Below are 25928 nucleotides of genomic sequence, written 5' to 3'. Positions count from 1 at the left end.
CTCTTCACGGTCCTATTCGAGGAGAGACGGCGGTCGGGAGTGGGTGACCGAGAGCAGGAGGTGGGGAGTTTTATGGAAAGAGAGGGGCCGAGAGTGTCAGCACCACATCAGATCCAAAGTTTCTCCGTGCTCGACCGTAATGAAAGAGAGGATATGGGAGGGAGGGAGAGGAGAGGGAGAAGAGAGAGCACGATACAGACGGAGGCAGGCTGGAGAAAACGAGTGGGCGAGCAAGGCCCTAGGAGAGATGGACTAGCCGGATGCGGGCGACGGCAGCTTGTACAGCATGGGAACAGGGAACCTCGTACGCCCAGAGCGCACAGCCAACCGATGCATGTTCCGCCGCCGTCGTGCCCCATTGTGGATCAACCATGGCGTTTTCTGCGCCTGGGAAGCTTCGTCCAGGAACACGCTCGTTGAACGCGTGCTAGTCGTGTCTGTGTGCTGCGCCAAATGTCACTATTCAATGTCGCGGCTCCCGCTGGCTGTCGCGACACAGGCGGCGCTGTGCGTGGGTGTGAGTGGGTGAGAGTGGGTGTGTAGAGCATGAGCGTGGATGCAAGGAGGGTGCGTGCTGACTATTTGCTTGTTCCCCAACGCACCATGGCCGCCCAAGCCAGCAGCAGAGGCAGAGGCAGAGGCAGAGGCAGAAGCAGCCGAGTATTATCATCTACAGCAGGCACGCAAAGTATGGGATGGATGGATTTGGATGGATGGATGGGATGGGATAAACGGGCAGGGCGGACGGGCTTGGGCTGAGCTGAGCAGTGGCTGCACCGTGAGCATGTCGTCTGCTCGAATCAGCGCCGTGGGCCAGGTCCGGTGAGGCCACTCATGCAGAGCTATACAAGGTTGCAGCATGGCCTGCGAGGGCTGTCCAATGTCTCTCCCCCCGCCCGCGCAGCGCACAGGAAACAAGATGCTCTGGACACGGCCAAGAGGCGAGCATAGGCCTAACCTAGCACTCACTCGCTGCGGTTTGCATTTACGCACCGTCGTGGTTCCCCTGACACACTATGCGCTGCTGAGGCTAGGCCTCGGCCAAGCGGGGGGCCCTTTGACGGCATATCGTCATCATTTGCCCAGCGGATGGGCTAACTGCTCCTCCTTTTACCACTCGGCCGCACTAGCTCCAGCAAAAGCAGCTTGCCGGCACGTTGCATCCTTGTCACGCGTCGTATCTTGCCAGCTGCGAATCTCCTCGACTGCCGCTTTGGCTACACTCCCTCCCCTTTGCAAACCCCCCACAAGGAAAACACACCGACGCCCCTAGAGGCTGCGGATGACTCGACAAGCACCCCCTCACGCAGCCGTCGCGGCAGCTGGTGCAACACTGGCCTGGCTGGCTGGCTGGCTGGCTGGCTGGCTGGCCCTGCCCGCGCTGCCGGCCGTTGAAACCATTGTTTGGCCTGTGGCAGCAAATAGCATTTGGTGTTTCGCCCGCCCGAGGCTGCCCAGCTCGGCTGCCATCGTTGGCTGTTAGCGGGCGCACGCCGGGGTCCACGCGTTTGGCTCAATCTACTAGCAACGCGTGTCTGAACCTAACAGAGGGCGTGAAATTGCCAATTCTGCTACTGCCTGCACCTTACTGACTGCCTGCGCCCGAGCCAGCCTCAAAGGGTTCCACCCCAACGCCCTTGACCCTCCCGCTTTAGCCGTCCCCTTGCTCAACATCATACACCATCACCGCGGACGGAATCCATTCACTGACCTGACCTGACATACTTAACAACCTGCCTTATTATACGGTCCGCCATTACACACAAAGACCACAAGGCGCCGCATGCAGCCCCTCCCCATCCCCTCGCCTCCTAGCCTTGTCAGGCTGGGCGCCTGGCTAACTAAGTAACCAACCAAGTAGCATTCTGCCCTCGACTTACTTCCCTACGTACTCACCATCTCCAACAAGCAAGGACTCAAATGTCGATGCCCTAAATGCGGAAGGTAAATACTTGCATATCATAGTCTCGCGACTAACACAACATGCGGGCCACGGCTCCTCACATTAGGCGAAGTGCAAGCTCTGCTCGGCTGCATCACAAAGTGTCAAATGGCGTCGAGTTCCTGCAGGCTTACTAGCACCACTCGGCCCTACAACCCACCACACTAGCACCTCCTCCACATCTGCCTTGGATGACCTGCACATCTTCATACCGCCGTCATCCACGATTGCGTACTTCTACCCGTCATGCTTACTACATTCCAAGCCCTCTGTCTGCAATGATGCCCCATGACTACCACCACTGCTACTGCATCATACACACGTATCTGCTCCTCTGCTCCATACATACTATCCAATTCCCTGTACATACAATAATCATTTCCCCGACTCCATCAGCTGGTCCGGCTTCGGATATTGAACCGCGGCTGGGCACATCATCGCACAATCAAGCATCTTAGCATTAGCGCCATCTTGCCATTTCGCCTTCATCATCTGAGAAAAGAAAATAGCACGTGTGCGTCGACGCGATTTACTCCGCATTCACGCCCCTAACACGTCTTGTCCCCATCGCCTTGCTGCAGCTAGTAGCCAGCCACTGCTGCACCTAAGAGCACGCCCGAGACGCAAACATTATGTCACAAGTCGCGAACTGAACGCGTCTTAAAGTACTTGACTGTGCGCACGCGACTTGAAGGATCCAGTCTATTTTTTTTTCCATCTTACTCCGTGCCCTTTCTCAGCGCTGCCTCGGTCGGACAATCTTTACTTACGGCACGGTACTTGCCTCAAGTGGGCCGATCTTCACTCCCAGCATCACCACCACCTGCAAATTTCTTCTGCCTTTGTCTCCAAGAAGCGGATCTTTTTTTTTTCGCTGGTGGTGTCGGGGTGAAAAAAAAACGGGCTCGCCATTCTCCCCAGCAACGAGGGACCGACGTCTGCAGTCCTGCCGCCGAGCTGCAGATGATTCGTCATGAAAGCCTCCCGGGCCTTCAGCTTCATCGCTTAAAGAGCGTTACCTGGACACCGCATGCACTTGTCAGAACATCTGTGCATATTGGCACGACCGAGCAAACTTTTCCATTGTCCCTGGAAACGCCCAGTAGATAGCATGCTGCATGTTTCAATAAGCACTACCCGCTCTTCCGTAGCAACAAGCGTGAATAGCAACGCCTATCTGTTGCAATCGGCATATTCCCACTGGATCACCGTCTCGTGTCCCACGGATAATGAGGCCGGCTGCAATACTTGCTTACCACTAAAATACCCCGCCCATCGGCCAGTGCTTCCCGTCTGGATGCACGTTTCCAAGGTTCGTCCTTTTTTATTTTTTTGTTCCATCCCATCATCACCACCATTATCATAGCGGATGCTTTCAACCGTGTCTTGGGTGTGGCAAAACCCCTCAGACGTTCGTGTCGGGTGCGTGCCATTTACGCGCAGAATCACACTTCACAGACCACCCACCACCAGGCATCTTGAAACATGTCGGGATGACAAGACCGTAACCAGCATGGGACACGCTCATCCCACCTCAACTGGACGCCAAGCCCCGTCCACATGCGACTGATCGTGCGCAAATTGATCTCCGCTCACATCGACCCCTGGGAATTCTAATATTAATATCATTTTGTGGTTGCGCCATCACAAATTGTACGAAATCTCGGGCCTGCCCAGCCTTGACTAGTCCTAGTTTCAGACAATTGCCAGACATGCTTTGTGATGTTGTATCCATATCAAAGTCCTTCTTCGCCTGCACAATCATCTAGGTTTTCGCCTCTTTTTTTTCTTGCGTCAAGCCACTAACGCGTGCATGGCAACACCTTATTATTCATGACGTACGCGGGCGTTGATGCATTGAGTTTGGTCCGCTTGTGGGCCGCTGAAGCCAGTTTGACTCGCGTAACCTTGTCAGGAGAGGCCAACATGTGACTTCTTACAGGTTTGTGGCGAGGCCTTTTCTGCAACGCCGGAACTTTCTTTATGCAGAATTGTCATCGCTTCCGCAAACAAAGCGCGCCTGCACCGTTTTTTTCCTGAGAATAGACCGACCGAGACCATCTCGTCCTTACATACGACTAATTCGCCCAACTTGTTATTCCCAAGGCTGAATTGCCACAAAGCATTTCGTAGTGTACACCAAATCTATTGGCTCAATTGAAAATCACAGATGTTGCAAATCACTCGTAGCACACATATAGGGCATCACCTCTACATAGTCAACAATCATCGAAACCAGCCATCTCTCTCCATAACCACCTGTACACCCAACAGAGTATGTTCTCTTATCGTCCTGAGTGATTGATACTAGTTGTGATGGGATAGTGCTATAGGGAGGCATGCATGACTGAGTCGAGTTGCAGCTGCCCTGCCTCGAGTCGAGACCGTCGCAGGTTATCACTCCAAGATGTATACGGCACACCCAAAGCCCCCTCATGTATAGACGCAGGAATAGCCATCAGGTGAACATTTTACGATGCCCGTAGGATCAGGTAGATGATTCTAGTCGTCGAAGGAGGCGGTTGGAAGCGTGAGACATGCCGACGCAGTGTACGAGGTGTAGGCGACCTATTTGGGGCGTTTGAATTCCTATTTGTCAATGAGATACATATACGAGATCGTTTTCACTTCTCCTGATGCATTATTGCTTTGTACGAACCATCTGAGTTGATGATACTCTGAGGCGGCTGCGGAGATGATGCGGAGGTAGTCAGTATCTCGGAGAAACATTCGCCGAGCTCCGAATGGACCCACCGAAAAGTCAAAGTCGGCTTTTGCCAAGAGTTCGAGAGAACTTCGCGAACCAGCTCCTTCAGTACCATGAGTGTAGTATCTTGATGCTAGCGCTCGGTTTGTAGACCCGCGCGCAGCTTTGGATCAATCAGAGGCTCATCAGTCCCCCCCCCCTAAAAATCAACCATGGATATCCACCGATCACGTTTCGTACCCTTCCCGCCATCTGCGATCAACGCGCTTGCCTTTTCGCATCCAGAAGCCGAACACGGACAGCAAGATCCAGAGTCGCTGAGACTTGCTATCGGGCGCGCGAACGGAAATATCGAAATCTGGGACCCAGCAAAGGGATCATGGCTCCAAGAGAAGGTCTTCTATGGCGGTAAAGATCGGAGCGTCGAAGGGCTGGCTTGGACTCAAGAGCCGGATGAGCGCGATGCACAAGGCAAGGTAGTCCCAGGTCGCTTGCGCCTTTTCAGCATTGGATACTCGAGCACAGTTACCGAGTGGGATCTTACCACTGGTCTGCCCGCCCGTCATTCGGACGGAAACCATAGCGAGGTCTGGTGCTTTGCGGTCCAACCTAGGCAAAAGAATGTGGCAAAGGGAGCCGTGAAAGAGGAGGGCAATGCGCGCCAGAGGCTTGTTGCGGGCTGCGCTGACGGCACGATTGTTCTTCTGTCTACCGAAAACAACGACCTTACCTTTGAGCGCTTCGTTTCGCGCGCTACGAACAAAAAGGCGCGCGCCTTGAGCATCGCATACAAGGATCAGCACACGGTCCTCGCCGGCTTCGCAGACAGCATGATCCGAGTATTCGATACGAGAAACGGAAATGTAATCAGGAATATCTCCCTGGGCAGCGGGCCTCACGGTGGCCCCAAGGAGATCTTGGTATGGAAGGTCAAATGCCTTCCGAACGGCGACTTTGTGTCTGGAGACTCTACCGGAGATATTAGAACCTACAGCGGCAAGAACTACAGTCAGACACAACGGATATCCGGACATGAAGCCGATGTCCTCGATCTGGCTGTGACCCGCGATGGATCTGGCATTTTCAGTGCAGGCATGGACCGACGCACCTGCTTCTACACAAGCAAGAAGGGACAATCCCAGGGACAGAGCGGAAAATGGCGAAAGGTGTCCCACCAGAGGTATCACGAGCACGATGTCAAAGCCATGACAACATACGAAGGCAACAAACTCAGCGTTGTCGTCACCGGAGGTAGAGCAATCCTATTACGTTCAGTAGTAATCGACTAATATATATACGTCTAGGTATTGATACACAGCCCATTGTTGTGCCCATTCGTACTTTCGGAAAGGAGCTCAGTCGTGGCCTCCCAGCTTTACCTCCTGCTCCTCCTATGACAAGTGCTCCAGATGCAAGGTTGCTGGTCAGCTGGTGGAATACTGAAGTTCGTATCTGGCGTGTGAAACCACAGGAGGACGGTACAGAAAAGCCCAAGGTGGTGGCACGACTCGCTCTCCAGGGTGAAGAAAACATCATTTCGGTTTCCATTTCTCGCGACGGTGGGCTACTTGCTGTTTCTACAGCCAGCACGGTCAAGTTGTTTCAGCTGTTACATCAACAGGCTGGAGCTGGTGCTGGACTGCGTGTGCGAAAGTTGGAAATGCCTTCGATCCCGGGTGCGAAGTCGCTGAGAATGTCTGCAACTGGTAAATGGCTCGCTGCTGTCTTGGCCACTGATGAAATCCGGTTGGTCAGGATTGTGAGGACAGATGACACAGCAGACACACCCCGTGCATTGGAGAAGGTGCAAGCCTTACATCGCTTGGATCGTGATACCATTGCAAGGAATTCTCTCAGTGGCCCTTCTGGAATCTACGAGCGATCCATTGCACATGCAGATTTCTCAAGGGATGGCAACGTGTTCGCTGTTGTTGATCTTGCTGGATATGTGGATACTTGGGTCGTCCAAGGACACGAGGATTCGACTGCCCCAGAGATTGATATCGACGACTCAACCCCCATGGCAGACAATGATGGTTCGGATGATGAAGAGGAAGAGCCGAGTGAACAGATCATATACCTTGGACAGCACTGGATACGAAATCCTTCAGGTCATCTGCTCCCCCGATTGGACTCGACACCTGTGCTGCTCTCCTTCCAGCCCAACCTAGAATCCTCCGATCGACCAGAACCAAACGGTAAGCCCGCTGTCCATGCTACCAGGAACAACCCGCACCCCAAATCCCACGAGCTTCCTACTACAGAGTACAAACTACTACTCGTATCGGCAGAGCACCAACTCTACCTCTTCGACGTAATGTCCGGCCGCCTCTCTGACTGGTCCCGCCGAAACCCGCCCTCCAGCTACCCCCGCGAATACAAACAAATCGACCTCCCCGCCAAAGGCTGCATCTGGGACTCTTCCGCCTCCCAACAACGGATATGGCTCTACGGCGAAAAATGGCTCTTCATGTTTGACTTATCCAAAGATTTCGCCCCCTCCGACACCAGCGAGTCCAACGGCAAAAAACGCAAGCGCGAAACCCTCAAGCACACTTTGTCTGGCGCGGGTGACGTTATACCCAGGAAAGAAGCTCCAGTCAGTAAAATGCGCAAGTTCCACAGCGACGAGGCGGACAAGACTGGTCGTGGGAAATGGGTCGATGTCAACGCTGTGCCTCGCACCACCGACGACGACGAAGACGAAGACGCCGAAGAAGAAGAAGACGAAGACGAAGACGCCGAACCCACAAAGACTGAAGCAGAAGACACGGTAAATGGTACCGCACTCGCCAAGCGCACCGAGGCATGGTGGCACACATTCAAGTACAGACCCATTCTCGGTATCGTCCCTATTGCCGCTGATAGCGACGATGGCTCAGCGCCAGAAGTCGTGCTCGTGGAGCGCCCGAGCTGGGATTTGGATCTTCCGCCTAGGTTTGTCGGGACCCATGAGCAGTAAAATCTGGGATCGAGTTAGGAGTGGATGAAGAGGGAAAGGGCGGGTTAATGTGCCCATGAGTGGAGAAGTAGTAGTAAGGGGAGGGGAAAAAAGGGGGGGGGGGGGAGATGTTGCATAGGGAGTGTTTTTTTTTTCTTTGGCTGGTACTACGCTACGGTACCTTTGAAGTTATGTACGTTGGTGATTTGTAGAAATGTTTTCATCTGAAGATAGAAGAAAGAGTGATGCTCGAAAAGAAAACGAATTTCTTCACGAATTTGATATTTGCCAATGAATGAGATAATAGCCTTGAATTGAACAAGTGGAAAGCATCATACTCTTGCACAAAAGCTAGAAAAAGAGAGAGAGAGAGAGAGATCTAAGCAACACGATGACATCAAAAGGTCAGACATGGATGAGTGTATTTGATCTTGATATCTTTGTTTTATATTGATTTGTTCGCCAGAGCGACTGATACTGCGATGCCCCTTTCCACCAAGATGGCATGTTATGCTATACCGGAAGAAAAACCTTCAAAAGAATCTGCAACAGAAAAAAAAAACGCCGTTTTCCAGGTCATGTCGGGGGTATATACCTCACGAGAAACGGAATGAGCAAAAAGAAAAACCAACAACAGTAAGAAACCCCACTCGCAAATGGTCATACACGTCGTTATAGAACCACAAGGCCCCACATCTATCCAAAAACTCATGGAGAGAGAGGATGGCAACTCCAACAGCAAACGCCTACTAGATTGATTCAAGCCATGTTGGTCAATTAGACATTGGACCTGAAGGGCTCGTAAGCGGTACCGCCCATCTGGGGAGTCTGCTTCTGGCTGCTAGGCCACTTCTGCATCTGGTGACCCTGTTGGCCGCCAAAAGCGGGGCTGGCAACACGCTCGTAAGTGTAAGGGGTCTTCTCAACAGTCATCTTCTTGCTATCGCTCTTTCCGCTGCAGCAGCAGGTGCTGATGAGCCAGAAGAAGCCAGAGGCAATGGAGAAGGCGACACCGAGCCACAAGGTAGAGATCATGCGGGAGCCCATGTTGACGTCAATGTTGTAGGGGTCAAGAGCGGTCCTGAAGACACCAGTCAGGGTGCCGTAGGTTGCAGATGCAGTAATTGCGGCGGCAACAGCGAAGATGGTTTGGGCCTGGAGCAGATGGGTTAGCAAGGCTGGCTTGTGGCAAGTACAATGATCTGAAGAGAGAACTTACGGTAGAGATGACGGTAGTGACGAGGCTGCCCCACCTGGAGAAGATGGCAAAGAAGCCAACGAGGAATTCCATGGGGGTCAAGACAATGACAATGACAAAGGCCCAGTTCATCCAACCAGCAACTTTCTTGTAGACATTCATTCCGTCATCGTACTTGTCGCCCAGGGCCTCCTGCAGAGCAGTACCGTTCATGCCCCAGACCTTGAGAGGGTCAAAGTGGAACTTGAACTTGCGAGCAGAGCAGTATGTAATCTTTTCCTCGCCAGTCTCCTTGTTGGTTTCGCCCTCGCAGTATGAGAAGAGGCCGACCTGGTAAAAGTCCTTGAGCTCCTTGGAGTCGGCCTTGCCACGGAGAGCATCGAGGAAATCGTTGTTGGGGGTGAGACCTTCAGGAAGTTTGTCGAGAATGGTTTGTGAGTCGAGCGTCATATTTGACGTATCAGCCTGTTGGCGGGGTCAGAATGCGTGCTTTGACAAGAGGGAGACTGCGGGGTATAGAAAGAACATACCTTCATGAAGTAGAGCTCGCGGCCAAGGGCTGTAGCTGGTGCGTTGTTGCCCTTCCATGGCGTTTGGCCGAGCATGACAATGACAAAGCATACTAAAGATGCGAGAGTGAGAGCCAGAGGCGTGATGATACACGCAAAACGGCCGGCTTTACCCATGTTTTGTGGTGGTGGTGGTGGTGGGTGGAAAAAGAAAAAGTGGGCTTGCTGTAGGTGTGGGTTGAGGGTTATTGTTGTAGTAGTTGTAGTAGTAGTAGAATTGCGGGATACCAAGCAAGGGCTGGCTGATGTCACACAGCGGGCGCACGGGCTATCGACCGGGTAACGACTGTGGCTACGGGTGTTACAGGTGCAGGTGGAAAGGGTGAAGGGCAGATGAGTGAATGCAGACGAGGTGGATGTCGAGAGTATGCAGGTGTGTAGCGAGTGGGATGAAGCAAAATGGGCGCTGGACTACTAGCCTTTTGAACCAGCAGTCGCAGGCAAAAGACCAAGGCCGCAGCTGAAATGCGCAGGGCGGAGGAGGGCAGCCGAGGGGGGCTGAGGGTGAGTGGGCAGGCAGCTTGGTGGGGGGCGTGCCAGCTGTTGGCCTGTGTGGTCGAACGGCGTCCAAGTGGCGGGGCCCTGGGAACGGGCGGTGGTTTGCTTAGTCCTTCACCAGCCTCACTGAGCTTGCGACAGCTGTGGGTTCATCCACCGCTGACAAAGGCACTGCAGCTGTCGACGCGCGGGAAATGTTGTCTAACAAACGCTCTGTGCAGTGAGAAGACGACGACGACGAACCACTCTCTATACGCTTGCTGGTCCTGTCCACGCATACACATGCTTAACTCATCGCGGCTCTTGGCCCCATAACGCATTGTGGCTGGGCTCACCCGACGGCTGTAGAAAACACTCTATCGTCAGCGCATGAGTAGAAAATGCACACCTATGCACTCAAGTGATACCAAGATACCAAGTGGTCCACGCCTAAAACCCCCGTCATGACTAACGAGGGCCAAGTCCTCAAACACAGTTTCAGACCCTCTACTATACCCTCTCTCTCTCCACTCTCCACTCTCCAACTCCCAAGGCCGCCACACCTCCCTCGGCCCTACCCTCACCCGCGCTACGCACCCATACATGCAACACCGCCTCGAGCCCTCTCTCTCTCTCTCTGCCAAGCACTCTTCCCACACTTCGGCGCTTCTTCGCGAACTACTCTGCCTTTCCTCTTGATTGACCTCCACGCGGCCACACACTCGTCCTTTTCTCTGCCAATCTCCCCTGCTAGTTGCCCAAAAGCCAAGTCTCCAGCAAAAAAAAAGACGCACAGCCATGGCAGAGCCTCCCCCATCCTTCCCTCCGTCACCGCCACATTCCTACACACACACATACACACACACACATACACACACGGACGCTGACATCTAACCGCGCCCCCCCCTCCCCAATCCCCCCCTCAAAATCTCACACAGAACTAGGCCTGATTAGGTATATGTCGTGCCCTCATACCTATTTTTAGACAAGAGCCATGTAAGCCTGTCTGTCTGTCTGTCCACCCTTCTTTTTTTCTTCCCTTTCCCTTCTTCCAGCTTTGCCCCCTCTTCACCTGCCGCTCTTCAGCCGTCCGTCCCCCTCTGTGACTGGATCCGAAGCTGGAGAAGGAAAAAAAGAACGGCCGCTGATCTTACATGACTCGCATCCTTTCGCTGTCGTGCATGAGGGTCCCCCCATCCCATCCCATCACCGCCCACACTTTAACTATAAGGTATAGTTAATAATTCCGTATTATTATGACCCTTTTCGCTCGGCGCTCGTGAAACATCTAGTTATGCTTTTCCTTGTAGTAGTAGTACACCTTCTCTATTTTTCTTTTTCTTCTTTGTTCCCCTGGCCCAATAGCCATCAATATCTCATGTAGTGTTAGAGTAGATAGACACTATTTGCTGCCCTTTTGTCATCGTGTGCCCCTAGGCCTGACCGCCTGCGTGCCACCACCCCCAACGCGCGTCCCTTGCAAATCTTTCACTCACACCTCGACATAGACACGTCGTCGAGATAATCACGGGCATGTGCTTCGCAGCTATTGCAGATACATGACCAATGTTGGTCCTTGATTTCCTATCTGGCCTGCTGCCCACTAATCCTGCAGTCTGCCCTGCGTATGGGGCGCTACGGACGCGCGTCAACCCCTCCTCCTGCTCACCACCCTACTGCTGCTGCGGATCCCCACACCTCCCGTCTGTACAACTCATCCATCTCACCTGCCTGCTAGCATCCAGTCCAAAATGCCCGCAAACGTGAATCCCATACATCATGCGTACAAAGCCCAGAAATGCTCGTGACATACGAAATAAAACATAAGAAATCCGGTCGCAATTCGTGAAAAAAAAAATCCTGATGCCAAGTGGTATAAACAGTGTCGCAAGCAAAAGCCCCTTGCGCACACACAAACAAGTAGAAGTGAAGAATGCAACATTGCAATGCGCAAAGGAAAAAAAAGACGCCTTGGTCGCTAATACAACGCGACACAAGAGAGTGAGAGAGACAAAGAGAGATGACAGCGAAGGAGAAGAAGAAGAAGAATGATGATGATGGAGAAGGATAGAAGAAAAAACGACTAGGAAAACCTCAGTCGAGGTCCGGGTCAAGACATTAGAGTTTACCGCTTATGTCTCTCCTGTAAACTTGCTCCTGAACGCCAGCGCAAATGAATCCAAATCGACATGAATCCCAGATTCTATATTTTACACGCCGGAGCTTCTTCCGCATAGCGAATGTCGCGGGTATCATTTCGGAAGAGAACCGGCTTACATCGCACCGTCTGCATGCCTGCTCATGAAAAGGGCACCAAGCGAATCTCACCTGGTACCAATGCCCTGGCTCTGGCTAGTCATGTAGACAACAGTGCGACGAACAAGTTACCGGCTATGGTAGTGAGTGTGGTGTGCGTGCTTTGGGCTTCTACCCACAGTCTCATCGTGGGTGTTGGTTTCGGGGGTCTTGCTGGTTTTGCTGTTGACCACCCTCGCCGCGGGCTCGTATCCATGCCGAGTTGCCGCTCATACGACCTTCTAGTGCCTTTTGAGCATCGGCATCTAGTCGGCGTGTTACTTGGCCGTTGATGATATCTTCGGGTCGTAGTTTGCACACGGCCTGTGCAATGGATGAGATGACACCGGCACGGAGCTCCTTGGCTTCGCGGATGTCTTCGCCCTGCAGGCGGAACTTGTCCTGTTTGGACATGTTGGCTCGTCGTGTTGCTCGGATCTCATCCATGATGTAGAGGAGAACTGCCTCTGGTGCGCGGTTGCGCTCGGCAGCATGCTTAGCGTCACGGACATATCGGCGGGTGACGTCCATGGCACCATCGGCCGAAAAGGCAATGCAGTAAGAGAGCTTCTTGCCCCAGCCTGGAAACAATGTTAGTTGGTGTGTCGTGTATGCATCTTGGAAAGAGACTGACCATCAGTGTATAGCCGGGGCTTATCCCATGCCTCTTCGCAGGCATCTACGTGGACCCATCGCTTGCGGTGCACAGAGTAGACTTCGGTCCAGACGTGGTCTTCGGCATTCCAGACCCAGCGTACTCTTGAGCCAACGGCGCGGCAGAGCATGCTGAAGCAGTTTGCCCATTCACCACATCGGCCTCTTCGGGTTTGGAGCAAGACAAAGGCGTCATTGTATCGGGGGAAACGCTCGTAGTTTCTGCAGTTGTCGTTGGAGCATCGGTAGGCCTCAACCTGGCTGGCGCCGCGGGCCTGTTCGTCGGGAAGTGGTGGTGTAATGCCCATGGCAACGGTGGGTGAGTAGCATCGCGAGCAGGGAGGGTTGTTGACCCATGAGAAGAAGGAACGCTTGAACCATCGCAGCAGTGCGCGGACGACGCAGTCTTGGTAGCCCCATGCTGCCTTCTTGCCAGCACCCATGCTCTCGGCCTCGGCCTGCAGGATCTGGCTTTCCTCTTCAGCCTCGTTGTAGATTTGCTCAAGCGGGATGACGCGAAGGGCCTCGTCGAGTAGTCCGGGGTTTTCCCATCGCACGGGCATGTTGGAGAGCGAGTGGAGCATGTTCTTGAAGCGGAGGGAGCGAGCATCACGTGGGGGTTCTGGGACGAGGGGGATGTTCTTGATAGACGAGTAGGCCGGTGGGGCTGCTTGCGAGGGCGGCGGCTGGGGGGATCCAAAGTCGCGGGGCGCTGGTGATGAGGAGCGGGATTGAGATGAGCGAGATGTGAGGTCGTTGATTCGCTTTGTGCTGAGGACGTGGCGGAACTGCTCAGTCAGTTCGGCGGCCAGCCTGTCCGTGTCCATGGCGTTGGTGGCAGCGCGAGGAGCGCGGGTGTTGTGATCCATTGTCGACGGGCGCGAGGAACAGTCGCAACGGCGGGGGTTGTTGTGATGATGGGGGTAGTGGAGTGTCGAGGGGAGGGTGGATGGCGTCGGGGGGGGAGGAGCTGTGTATAGCGTGGTGGACAGGCGCTGCAGGTTTGGCAGTGGATGCACAGCCCGATGATGCGGCGGCGCAGCAACGCGGACAGCCACTTGCAGATGTTGTATTCTGGGAAAAGGCTGCCGCTGCTGCTATCGACGGGCGCGAAGACGGCGATGGCTCTTCTGTGGAAGTGCAGGCAGCGGAGCAGCGCAGAAAGACACAGAGGCGGCGTCGGTAGAGTCGTGGTGTCGCTGCAGCGGACGCAGGTGGACGAGGGTAATTGATTGAGGGATGGGGCAAGACGACGACGACTCGCGCTTACCGCATGCGGGCGGGTTGACGCGGCCCTGTCGCGGCTTCCTCATGTCTAGAACCCACAACACCGACCAGCCGTGACCGTCACCTGCAACCACGCGCAGGCAGAAGAAGCGCCAGGCCGCGCCTCATCTGCCCGGCCCTTATTCATCCACTCACCCATGCACCCACTATCCATCCATCTAGTGTACGTCTCCTCCATCATCCATCCACCCCATACACACACACGTATACAATACATACGCATCATCCGTCCTGCCTGTCCTGCCCTGCGCCATCCGACGCCCACCGTCCACTGTCCTGGGCAACCGGGTACGCAGCGCCGCGCAGGGGGCGGTCCACGCCTCGCTAAGCGTGGCAGATTCGCACTACAGCTTGCGCAATCTTTGGTGAACCACTTTGGCTGCGTCGCAAGCACCACGGCCCTTCTCTCGTCACTTGTTTCGACCCCGTCGCCAAGCTGCCTCTGCACCAGAGACGCGCCACACAAGCTTTGCTGGCCAATATTGGTTGTCGCCGCTTTCGTCCCACACCCCGTGACCCAGCAACGCCTTCATCGCTGCTCCTTCACACACATTACGTGATGGCCGCCCCCATCAGATACCCACTCCTTGATCCGCTTGCCGCAAGCCCTGCACCACTCTCCACTCAGCCTCAACTTTCCCATGGTCACGCTTTTGTTCCCGCTCACCCTTTCTCATTGCCTGTCCCCTCGCAAAAAGTACTTACTGGGTACTTAATCTCCCCTGCCCTTCTAGAGTGTTTTCCCTGTTCACGCTATTACCGTCGCGGCACGCCTGAGTGGTCGAGACGTTCCTCTGTCGCTAGCCACGCGTCCGTCTGCCCGAAACTCCACCGCCGTTGAACATCAGCCTATGCAAAAGAATTCGCCGGTCTACCGCAAAAACGCCATGACCTTGTCGACGCACATTGTCCATTCCATCGTCCAGTTTTTGCACTTTCGCATCTTTTTTGCTCGCCTTTAGCGACGCTTCTTGCATCATCTACTAAACGCATGCGCAATGCTAAACCCATCGGTGGCGCAAATTCTTGGGATCGACTGCAGGTCATAACCCGATTACGACGTGCGCGCCTAAAGCCTTTACAGGCCTGTCATTGTGTTCCAAACACGAATCCCTATCTTCTGTTCCCAACGGGATCCGCACGCCCACCAACGCTGCTCTCCCTCATCTGCAAGGCTAAGCACGCATGTATGACTCGCACATCAACAGTTTACAATTTAGTAGGTCTACGTGAACATCCCTCGTCCGCCTACCCAACAACACACTGGATATGGACACTTACCTCCGTTAATTTCCTCGGGCCTCCAGTTATTACGGCTCGTATCAATCCTCTTGCGGAGCGGACATGATCATCCTTTTACCGTACCCAGAATTCCTGTACAGCTGTCAATGGGTCCCGCTTCACTATCGCCGCCCTTCACCGCACATTTTCTGTTCATCTTTACCGTCACCACGCACACAAAAAGAAAAAATCTTCATTTGTCTCCGGTCCATCCCGCACATGCGTGTGTGCCACACATGGTCCTTCTTGTCTTACGTTTGCTTGCCCACATATAATATGTCTAACCATCAGCACAACCGCTTGGCATTGTAGCGTATAGCGGTCAGCTCCCACTCCATCAGCATCGCTCGGGACGATGCAAGCGAACATCTCGATAAATCTCTTTCCATCATCCGATCAACCCATCCCGGCTGCAATTCGTACTGTGCTCAAAAAGTCACGTAGCACGACCGGGGAATGCTGACGTAGACCTGGCTCACTCACGGACCCCATCAGCCACGATCCCGGCGCAGTACCGACCAAAGTACCTACGTACCACCAATAGCCTCTGAAAGGGTAGTACGTATGTAAGTAAGTGTATACGAAGGCTCTCAGCGAGACCTGCCTTACGTGCATACGAAGCCTGCCATGAGCCAAGCATTTGCTTGATGAACCATGATTAACCGCTTGCGGTTTCCGCCCGCACGACACCAGGGGTTCATTATTTCTTGAGTCTCCCTCCGAACATGTGATGTGGCTTGCGATGAACTACTCTTGGACCTGGACATGACTTGAAGTAGCTTATGTCATGTAGGGTCGGGATTGCTGTTGCATGTCACGAGACAACATGTCAAACTTCGTTACATTTGCTAATCCAACCTTTTTACACCATGACACCTCTTAACCTTGCACAAGGATATAGGGAAACCCCCCCCCCCCCCACTCACCCGCTCAAACCTCTAGTAGTATTGAAATCAGCCAAAGTGGAAAGCAGAAGAAAAAAATCCTGTTTTTGGCACCTAAGGGGGGCAGGCTCACACAGCCCGATGCAGAAGCAGCCCAAGCCGTGTCCGAATTCTGATCTGAAACGTCGTCTACAGCGACATCCCCTGTCGATGATCACTCAAAGTGTTACTGTGGGAAAACTAGGACTGGAGTCATGGGAACCCGTTCTGCGGGGTCGAGGGGAGGGACGGGTTGTCCCAAATGACGATGTGCACGGCACAGCTTGGTATATAATGCCCCCCCTTTTTTTTCTTGCAGTTGAACGACAAACTATTCATTTGTCTCTCTTAAGAACAAGGTATATATATGACACCGTGCTTGAATCTACTATGATCATGATGCTCGTTACAAAAGTAGCCCAGACGCCCATTGTGTGCTATATAGAAGAAGAGAAATTAAGGAAAAAAAAAGTCGTGACGTTACATTCCTGCCTTGATAACCAAAACGCTGGCTCCAAGCTTGCCTTCCCATACCCGTTCAGCCAGCATACCCAATGTCTGCGCTGTGCCAGTGCTACTTCGGATCTCATCCGTGTTGCCTGAGCGTTCCAGTACACCGTTGAGTGATACGTTGCGACCCAGGACAATCAAGTCTCCGGCGTTCCTTGGCGACTGGTTAATTTCGATACTCGCGCGGGCAATAACGTCGTTAACAGGGGCGGTTGAGGTGACAGTCTCGAAAACAACGCGGTTGGTGAGATCAGCGGGAAGCGAGGCGCGGAGCGAAGCGAAGAAGGCGGCGTCCTGCTCGCGTGATGGCGGGGGAGAGATGTTGCTGGATAGAGCTGCCCAGGCCGAGTCGGAGAGATCAAAGTGAACAACTGTAGCGGTGACTTGCGGGTTCCGGGCTAGCTGCAATACCAGACGCAAAGCAGTCTTGTCGTCGTTGCCGCCAAAGAAGGGGAAAAACACGTGGTGGCTCTTGTCAGTAATGGGTGCTGTCACAGTCTTTTCCCGTGCGCTGCCCAGACTGACGCTGCTGATTGTACGGTTGAGTCTGAGCCGCTGCTGCTTGTGCTCCTTGTTCTTGCTGCCGCCAAAGTTCTTGTTGATGAGCACGGCAACGGGGATACTTGCGTTCTCCAGTGTCTCATGTACAAAAGCGTTGTAACTGGATGCCTCGAGTTTGTTCTTTGTTCCCTTGTCTTCGATGATGGCCTGTTCAGACATACCGCCCGTCTCACTCCATGGCATGATAAGAAATTGTGAGTCCGAGGCGCGTGTTGCTAGTGTTTCGGCAAATGACGATTCTGGCACAACGAGCACCTCACCACTGACAGCGAGGTTGTGAAGGCGTCCAAAGGTGCGGAATGTGTTGACGACCGGATCGTAAGCAGTGTAGGATTCCAATTCGGAGACTTGCATGACGGACGAACCACGATCAGTCAGGCTGAGAAGGCGTAGACCGTAGGCTTCAACGGGACGGTTTGGTAGTGTCACTTCTGTTAGGCTCGTCTCACCGACCTCCTTGCCTAGGCTGGTGCTAGTGCTAGTGGTTGTGTCTTTTGACGGGTGTGTCTTTGGTGCTGGGATCTCGTTTCCGCCGAACAGGGAGGTGAAGGCCAGGAGATTGGGCATGCTGTCCAGGCGGAGGTAGACGGTCAATTTCTCAATCTTCTCCGCAGCCATCTTCTCGTATTCCACAATGTCGCTGCTGCCTTCAGAATCAATGGGCTTACCAGTGTCCCAGTCGATTTCACCCCGGCGCCATGCTTCGACCTTTTTCTGGTACCATGGAGGGTAAAACAACATTGCCAATGGCGACGAGGCAAAGGTGGTAACGAGAGCCATGACGACGAAGATGGTAAAGGTTCGAGTGCTGAGAATCTTAGCGTTGAGACCAATGTTCTGTGATCGTTAGTGCTCCATCATGAACAATCACCAGAATGTCAATCTTACCAAGACGATGAGTTCGACGAGACCCTTGCAACTCATCAAGGAACCCACAGCAAAGCACTCTCGCCACAACATCTTGCTGCCCCTTGCCGCGAGCGTAGCGCTAATGAACTTGGAAAAGAACGCGACGGCCACGACTCCAATAACATAGGCCCACACAATACCGGAATTCAAGAGACCAATGTTGGTGTTCAGTCCCGAGAGAGTGAAGTACAAGGGCAGAAACAGTGCACCAATCAAATCTTCAATCTTCTCGGCGACCTTGATGGCAAAACCACCTTCGTGAGGGCAAATCAAACCAGCCATGAAGGCTCCGAAAATGGGATGGACACCAATGATACCGGTAAAGAAGGCCGATCCAAGGGCAATGAGGAGAGTGAGACTAATAATTCCTTGACTGGGTCCATCTTGAAGCGCACGAGATCGACGCAGGACGTAGATGAAGGCTGGTCGAACAGCGTAGACGAGGAAGACCATGTATCCCGCACACGTGAGCAGAACCCAGAGCGCTGTTAGTCCTGAACCGGCATTGACGAGTGCAACACAGAGAGCGAGTAGAATCCATCCTAGAAAACGAATCAGCCTTAGTACTACAAATGTGAGGCGCTTTAGCTTGTGAAATACTCACCAACAACGTCGTTACCGACACCGGCCGACAAAACAATAATACCAACTGGCGTCATGAGCAATTTCAGTTCAGTAAGAATACGGCAAAGCACGGGGAAAGCCTTTTCACAAAGTCAGCAACAGACCAAGTCACGGTACTAGGTAGACTTACCGTAATCGCCATGGCGACACCAATAAACAGCATGTAGATTGAAAAGTCAATCTCCACAGTGTTAGGGTCTCCCTTGAACTCGTTGTACAATCCGACGGCAATAGCAGCTCCCATTCCAAATGGTATAGCCATACTTGCTAAACCGACACTGAGCGCAGGTTTCCAGTTGCTGAGTAAATGCCTGAGGTCAACTTCAAGTCCAATGATGAAGAGAAACAAGGTTAGACCGAGATTTGCGGCCAGATTGAGGTTGACCATGGATTCTTTTGGGAAAATGGACTCCTGGAAGCCGGGAATGCGGCCCATGACTGAGGGACCAAGGACGATGCCACCAATGATTTCGGCAATGACGCGTGGTTGGCGGATTTTGGAGAGTGGGTAGTTGATAAGATGGCACATAATGATAATGATACCGGCCTGATATGGGTTAGCATTTTGATCTTGATTCTCGTTTAGATTTGGATGAACTGGTCGAAACAAGGCCAGAGAGGAGGCAATTGCTTGAACTCGCATATCAAGCTCTTTCAATCCTTACCTGAACAATGAACAAGATGATAGGATGAGCCGCATCAAAATGTACGGGATTCATTCCCTCAAGAATACCAGCCTGCGGCGGCGCCTTGGGACGCGCCGTGGCGGTGGCATTCGCCGCTGCCATTGTAGAAGACATGTTTCTGCCTAGTAGCTTCGAGGTGGTACGCTGACGGTACTACTCCAGGTTCTGGGAAAGTCAACCCCGCAAAAAGAAATGGGGGCAGACAACAACCCTCAAACGCTAATTAAACGTTCTCGAGAAAGAAAGAAAAAAGTAAGAACCTCAAGGCTACCCTCGAGAGGCACAAAGAGCAAACGGCTGGTTAAATGCAAGGGTGATGTGGGCTCGAGCGCCATTAAGAATGATGGCGAAGTGAGAGGCAGGGTGGAAAAAGCCCAGACCCGGTTCAGCCCCCAAGGATCTAGGCGGTTGTCTGAGCGTTTCTTTCTCTGGGGTTCCAACTACAACAGTGCGCATGCTGCACATCACGAACCTCACTCGAGGCGCCGCAGCCGGGTAATGCAAGCGCCAAGGGTCGGGCTTGAGCCGCGGGGGGAGCCAGCAAGCGGACATGGGGACATGTGCAAGTCGAGCGGGAGGTATCAATTGCCCATGCGCACCAAAGCCACTGGGGACGCCATGCTCTGTTCTACTTGCCCCCCGCCAACTCGCTTGGCGAAGGCTGGCATGTGAGAGGCCCGCGTGCATCACGCCGTACAGGGGAGCTATTGGCAATGAGCCTTCACCGCTCGCACATGAGCTGAATTGTAGGTCGATGGGCATAAGCCGTGGCGTGCTGGTCCATGTGTTGCGGTGCGTCAACGTATCGCGGGCTGGCGGAGTCCCAATGGGGTGGATGGAGGATGGGTGATGGGTGATGGGTGGCGGGCAGGCGATCGACAGGGAAGAGAAGCTTGGGCCCAAACGGCTCACCAACATGCCCGCTACAAGCTACCACACACGTTGCCGCGCCAAGAGATACTGAGCGGGCCTATTTCGACGACGGGTGCTCAGGTGATGTCCAGGTCGTGATAACATGGCTGCGGCATTTACACGGGCGTGGCTGGATGGATGGAGACATGTGGAGGACCAAGGACAAGGTTTGTGCTGCGAAAATGGTGCTGGTGCTGGCGCTGTAGGATCAGGCTGCGCCAAGCGAGCATGCCATCTCGTCGAGTCTTGAGGTTGACTTCCTCGCCGCACAATTGCGGCTTCAATGCCCAGCTTATGTGGATGCCTTTGTACGGGGCTAATGTCCAGCTACGTCATTGCCCAGTTGATCGGATTGCGGGTGAGGTCAAGAGCAAGGAAGCTATCGGCCCGCCAGCCTACCTCCATGCAAATGATATCGACACACTTGTCTATACCCCCCGACCACCGCAAGAACCTCCTGAGGTCAGCTTGACAACCACCCCATGCACATGCATTCGAAGAGCAGATAAACCCCAGCATCTCCTCATGTCTGCCGAGCCCAAGAGACAGCATTTCGAGCATCACACATGGATCCATAACATCGACCATTGCCATTGGAGCATTGTTTAATTCTACGACTCGTGGACCCGACGTCCTGGTATCTAGCATCCAATCCTCTTGTCGCTAACAACAATGTCATCATACCAGAATGTGTTGGTATCACCACCGTAGCTCTCCCATCCAAAGTACACCTACGCCCGATCGTCAGCAAAAAACGTTCCTCCTTCAAAATAGACTTTGACCAACTCACCCCGGTAATCTTAGGCTTGATCGTACTCCTGGACCATTGCGCTCCATTGGGGTTCGACGCTCCATTACCCACGTTCAACCCAGAAACAGTGCTGTTGTTCAACCATGTCTCGATGCTGCCGTCGGTACCGAGGTGGTACTCGAAGCATGTCCATTGGTTCGTGGGCAGCGGCTTGGACGATGCAATACCGTTTGGCGACAGATCAGGTAGAGTGGCATCATCGGTCTCGCGGTTGTACATGAGAATCTTAGATTGTCCGCCAATGCGCAGGTGCTTGTTTGTGCCTTGGGCTGAGTCTGGCATTGTGATGAATGTCACGTGAGAGTCGGTCAAGGCCTTGCTTGCTTTCCTACATACAAGAGTTAGCATCTGAACTTGAAAGAGAAGAGAAAAGCAAAAGTCAAATATACTTACAAGTAGGTCCTGACGTAGACATCTCCCGATGGAATCTTCTTGGTGCCGACAAAGATGTGGCCGCAGTAGCCTCCCGCACCATCGACACGGATCGAGTTCTTGCCAGTATGGGCGGTTGTCGTATCCAGGCTGACTTTACCACCTTGGTTGCAGTCTGCCGCATACGAGGGCCATGCAGTCTGGTCCCATCCGTTCTCAAAACCCTCGCTCACTTGGGCAATCGCTGGCGCCGCGAGGGCGAGAGCAAACAGGGCGGTTTGGCGAAGCATTGTTGTTTTCTGTGGTGGAGGGTTGGCGTTGATGTGACTGCAAGACTGTGGTGAGGTCAGAGATGCAGCCAGACGGGGTAGTTATATATGCTTCTTGGAAGCATACTCCTAAGCTTTGCCTTCCGTAGCCAAAATGGCATGGTCGGATGCTTATTCCGTGCTTGTTTCCATGATATTAATTTGACTCGACGGTCCAGCGTTTCCGCTTTGTTAGAGTGTCGGTGTATGCTGCTCTGCATTGGGTTTGCGCTCGGGACGTTGTCCCATTTAGATTACATGCAAATTTAGCTTAGCACCTGTGTATATTAACCGCACAGCTTATGGGGAAACCCATCGGCACCACTCTCCTTAGAGATTGATTCTTGCCGCCGAATACATATTGTAGCCAATCCGTGCTTGACAGATCTTCACAGTAGTAATTGATTAGGCCCGTCACACCCGTCATGCCCGTCACCGTTGTCAGACATACTTTTAAATCCTCTCGATTCAATAACAGCCCGTAGGCCAGGTTCTAAAATAACAATCAAGCAACCCGCAATGCAGTCAAGCCATCGCTACAAAAGCCCAAGAAAAAACGGCCGATGTGAGCCGCTGAGAATAAAAGTCGCCGCTAAGCGCAGCGATGAGACAATAACAGACTGATTTTTCTAACCAAAACAGTAAATGACAAGGGAAAAGTGAGAGTATGTATGCATATCCACCAAAGGCGTATTACATGGTGTACGGGACCAGCCTTTTAGGGAAAAAAAGACTACTGATGAAGGAGAGGGTGGATATGGGTATAATAATCATAGTATGCGCCGGGGTGCAGCAAATTGCACTTCGTCTTCTTATTTGGTGTTGGTAGACTTATTGACTTGTGTGACCACGACAGCAATAACGACGATGATGATGATAATGATGAGCGCGATGAGGACGCACCACCACTTCTTGCGGTTGCGGGCGCGGGCCTTGTCGATGGCACCGTCAATCTCGACATTGGCGGCCTTGACGTTATCATTGATCTCTTCGCCCTTTTGTTCGATGTTGGCGACGAGCGGTTCTTGCTCCTGGACAATTTGGTCGAGGTCTTGGAACAGCTGGGCGAGCTCAACCATTTGACGTTCTATGTTTTGAATGGCCTCGTGTCGCTCCTTGACGTTGCGCAGAGTAGACGAGGCTTGGCCACGGCGGTCGGAGTTCATAAGCTGGGAAACGTCAGTATTGGGTGACAGGCAGGGGAGGTAGAGAAACATACAGCCTGTTGGAAGATGGGCGCATCAGGGTCTGAAACGGCCTCGCGAACCTCTTCCTCGGTGGCATCTGGGCGCACGATGCGGTACTGGCGCTCAGCAGCCGCCTGTGATTCCCTTCGGAAGTCTGACTCGAGAGTCTGATACCTGTTGATGGTGGCCTTGAGCCTGCGGTCGACCTTGCCAACTTGAGGGGCGTTCCTGGGGTGACCTGAATCGGGTTTCGACTTGATGTTTTTGACGCGAGTGACAAGTGCGCGGTAGCCCGTCATGATTTGAGAGCTAAGGTTGTTGATCTCGCCAGAGGGCATATCTGGGCGGGCCAGCGATTGTCTGAAGACGCGGTCGAGGTTGTTGAGCTGGGCATCGAGGTCGTCGAGCGCGCGGTCGACTTCACGGCACTCATTGAGAATGGCGTTGGGGTCGGCACCAGCACCAGGGTAGGATTGCATCTCTACATCGCCTGTGTGACATTAGACGAGAGTGTCATGGACACGATTCAGCGATACATACGGTCGTAGTTGTCGTAGCCGGCACTCTGGTCGCGCGCATCGTAGGGGTTGCCTCCAGCGGAGCCAATCTGGCCGTAGCCTCTGTTTCCGTACTGTTGGTCGGCAGCAGCCATGGTCAGTAAAGAAAATTTGGTGTTTAGAGTTTGGGCGGAGTGAGGAGTATTGCAGAAGAGAGTGAGATGGAGCGCACGGTATGGGTAGAGCTAGAGGGAACTTACGCTCATTCTGAAACGGGACGGGTGTGGTGTGGGTGGACGTGGGAACCTCCTGAGACGGCCAAGTGCAGACGCGCAAAGCAAAGCTCACACGGCAGTGGGACGGGCTGGTGGCTAAGAGGGGACGGCGGGAAATGTCAAACGCGCGTAGGCTCGAATCAGTCGTCGACAAAGGCTTGAGGCAGAAGATAAATGCGTTTCAGGGCCGCGAATGTTTTCTGGGGCTGAGCGTGAAGGGTGGATAGGGCAGATGCAGGAGGCGCTCGCGCTAACGGCTTTGGGCCAGGCGTTCCACTAGTCAGCTGCGAATTGGCGGCGCCTCTCTGACGGTTGGCCCGCCTCGTCCCTCTAAAATTGGCTTGTGCTGCAGCTCACCGCACATGTGTCGCCTAACTGGCCTTTTACTAACTTCGTCTCTCCAACAACCGCAGTCTCCACATATTACACATCTCTTGCTCAATATATCTAGACAGTACACACTACATATCTACACACACGACCAGCTTGACCTCTCGCCACCTCGCTCCACCCCGCCACTGCTGTCGACCTGGATAGAGCCAAGAGCTTACGCAGCCGTGGCTGGCCTCGTATGCCTATTCAGGGTCTACTCCACGTACTAGCAGACTCAGCCTTGCGCCCGCAGCTCAGCTTGCCACTATGTACGTACACATGTACATACATATATACGCTACCTTTCCGTGTCATGACTACTGCAGCCTAGCACTCAAAGCACCCTCTACCGCCTGTTGGCACATACGACGGATTATGTAGGCGTGCGGCAGACATTCCAACTAGGTGTGTCATGGGTATACTTACACATTTTGATGCTATCCCAGAATTCACTAGTCTGGATTTATAAGCGGCTCACTACCAAAAGTACGCTTACTTTCAACTCGTCTTTTTTGGGTAGTCTGGAATGGACCGCCAATGCTCTAAAAGACATAAAGCCATACAACTATTCCTGGACTCCATAGGCGAATTATCCACACCGCTTGGCTTAGTAAAGACGCCTTCACTAGTTGCAAATAGGCTCCTGCCCAGAACAAAGGACATTTTACACATTGGCCAATCAGAACCTGCGACAATTCCGTACCACAGTAGAAAATTAAACAACTGGATTGATTAACTCCATTGACACTAGCACCCCAGTGTTTATACTCTTCCACTGTTGCACTGAACTTGGGAACAATCTAGAACAAATGCTTTCGTGGAATTAATATCCATTTTGTGGCAACCCATGTTTGACCAGAGTTGAGAAATGCGCTTATGGCGGGCATTGGGGCCAATTTGTCCAAATCAACCTGAGGGCACATAATTACAATATTGTTTCCACATCTAAATATCAAACCAATATCCGAAATAGTGGGATAATTTAACAGATATGCCCAGAATCTTTCTAATCATTCAATGATACATAAGAGTCTACATGTTGATGTTGATATCATAGCAAAGTGTACGACAAAACAAACCCGCATCCATCTCTTTCCTAAAACGCACATCCACAGCTTACGTCATAGCTACCAGTTTAGTCAGATACACAAAAAGAACTGCCAAAAACAAAAAGCGTCCATGCATGATGTCATTCATACGTCTTCTCATCCCAACTAGTCTAAGTACGTAGACACTGTATGTGCCCTTAGCTCGGATCCGTTCACCCTAGAACCAAAGAACAACAATAGTCGCCAAGTCCACAACTATGAACGCCGCTGCCAATACTGTCGCAGCCAGCCCAAATCCCAGACGATCAAACATATATGGTGCAAAAAGCGAAAAAAAAGAGCCGCTGCGCAACTTCGCGTAAGACGAGCCGTTGACAAAGCCGAAGCAGAATACTTGTCATATGTATCAATCAGAAAGAGCGAAACGCAACTAGCGCAAAACATAGCATCAAGTGGTAAAAATAAAGCACCCAACATTCGGCATGATCCAGTGCATCTTCGCCTGGCCCAACCATCCCTACCAGACCAGCCCAACAGGCACAAGAAAGCGTGCCTACAATCATAGCCGGAACACGAAATTC

General features: G+C 52.9%; 7 protein-coding genes across 7 annotated transcripts; 1 reads left to right on the top strand and 6 right to left on the bottom strand.

The window, feature by feature from the left end:
* Positions 1-4861: 4861 nt before the first annotated feature.
* On the top strand, positions 4862-7611 carry COCCADRAFT_94197 (uncharacterized protein; the record flags this gene model as incomplete). Its single annotated transcript, XM_007713354.1, has 2 exons — positions 4862-5900; positions 5954-7611. The coding sequence occupies 2 exons, from the start codon at positions 4862-4864 to the stop codon at positions 7609-7611; spliced, it is 2697 nt and encodes an 898-aa protein (XP_007711544.1).
* A 756-nt stretch (positions 7612-8367) lies between these two features.
* Positions 8368-9474, bottom strand: COCCADRAFT_94228 (uncharacterized protein; the record flags this gene model as incomplete). The annotated part of the gene is made up of 3 exons (XM_007713353.1): positions 8368-8745; positions 8810-9253; positions 9319-9474. The coding sequence occupies 3 exons, from the start codon at positions 9472-9474 to the stop codon at positions 8368-8370; spliced, it is 978 nt and encodes a 325-aa protein (XP_007711543.1).
* A 2799-nt stretch (positions 9475-12273) lies between these two features.
* Positions 12274-13652, bottom strand: COCCADRAFT_36135 (uncharacterized protein; the record flags this gene model as incomplete). Its single annotated transcript, XM_007713352.1, has 2 exons — positions 12274-12710; positions 12764-13652. The coding sequence occupies 2 exons, from the start codon at positions 13650-13652 to the stop codon at positions 12274-12276; spliced, it is 1326 nt and encodes a 441-aa protein (XP_007711542.1).
* Positions 13653-16754: 3102 nt separating this feature from the next.
* On the bottom strand, positions 16755-19597 carry COCCADRAFT_94229 (uncharacterized protein; the record flags this gene model as incomplete). The annotated part of the gene is made up of 5 exons (XM_007713351.1): positions 16755-18182; positions 18234-18796; positions 18859-18958; positions 19009-19425; positions 19544-19597. 5 exons carry the CDS (start codon positions 19595-19597, stop codon positions 16755-16757), a joined length of 2562 nt encoding a protein of 853 aa, XP_007711541.1.
* Positions 19598-21117: 1520 nt separating this feature from the next.
* Positions 21118-21949, bottom strand: COCCADRAFT_4417 (uncharacterized protein; the record flags this gene model as incomplete). The annotated part of the gene is made up of 3 exons (XM_007713318.1): positions 21118-21207; positions 21267-21615; positions 21681-21949. 3 exons carry the CDS (start codon positions 21947-21949, stop codon positions 21118-21120), a joined length of 708 nt encoding a protein of 235 aa, XP_007711508.1.
* A 56-nt stretch (positions 21950-22005) lies between these two features.
* On the bottom strand, positions 22006-22191 carry COCCADRAFT_94103 (uncharacterized protein; the record flags this gene model as incomplete). The annotated part of the gene is made up of 1 exon (XM_007713350.1): positions 22006-22191. A coding segment is annotated over one exon (186 nt), but the record flags the coding sequence as incomplete, so codon positions are not given.
* Positions 22192-22779: 588 nt separating this feature from the next.
* Positions 22780-23806, bottom strand: COCCADRAFT_25663 (uncharacterized protein; the record flags this gene model as incomplete). The annotated part of the gene is made up of 3 exons (XM_007713327.1): positions 22780-23136; positions 23187-23644; positions 23695-23806. 3 exons carry the CDS (start codon positions 23804-23806, stop codon positions 22780-22782), a joined length of 927 nt encoding a protein of 308 aa, XP_007711517.1.
* Between the last annotated feature and the right edge of the window lie 2122 nt (positions 23807-25928).

This window comes from Bipolaris zeicola, assembly GCF_000523435.1.
Source record: "Bipolaris zeicola 26-R-13 unplaced genomic scaffold scaffold_59, whole genome shotgun sequence".
In the NCBI taxonomy this organism is placed as follows: domain Eukaryota; kingdom Fungi; phylum Ascomycota; class Dothideomycetes; order Pleosporales; family Pleosporaceae; genus Bipolaris; species Bipolaris zeicola.
This window is presented reverse-complemented; position numbering and strand designations above follow the sequence as displayed.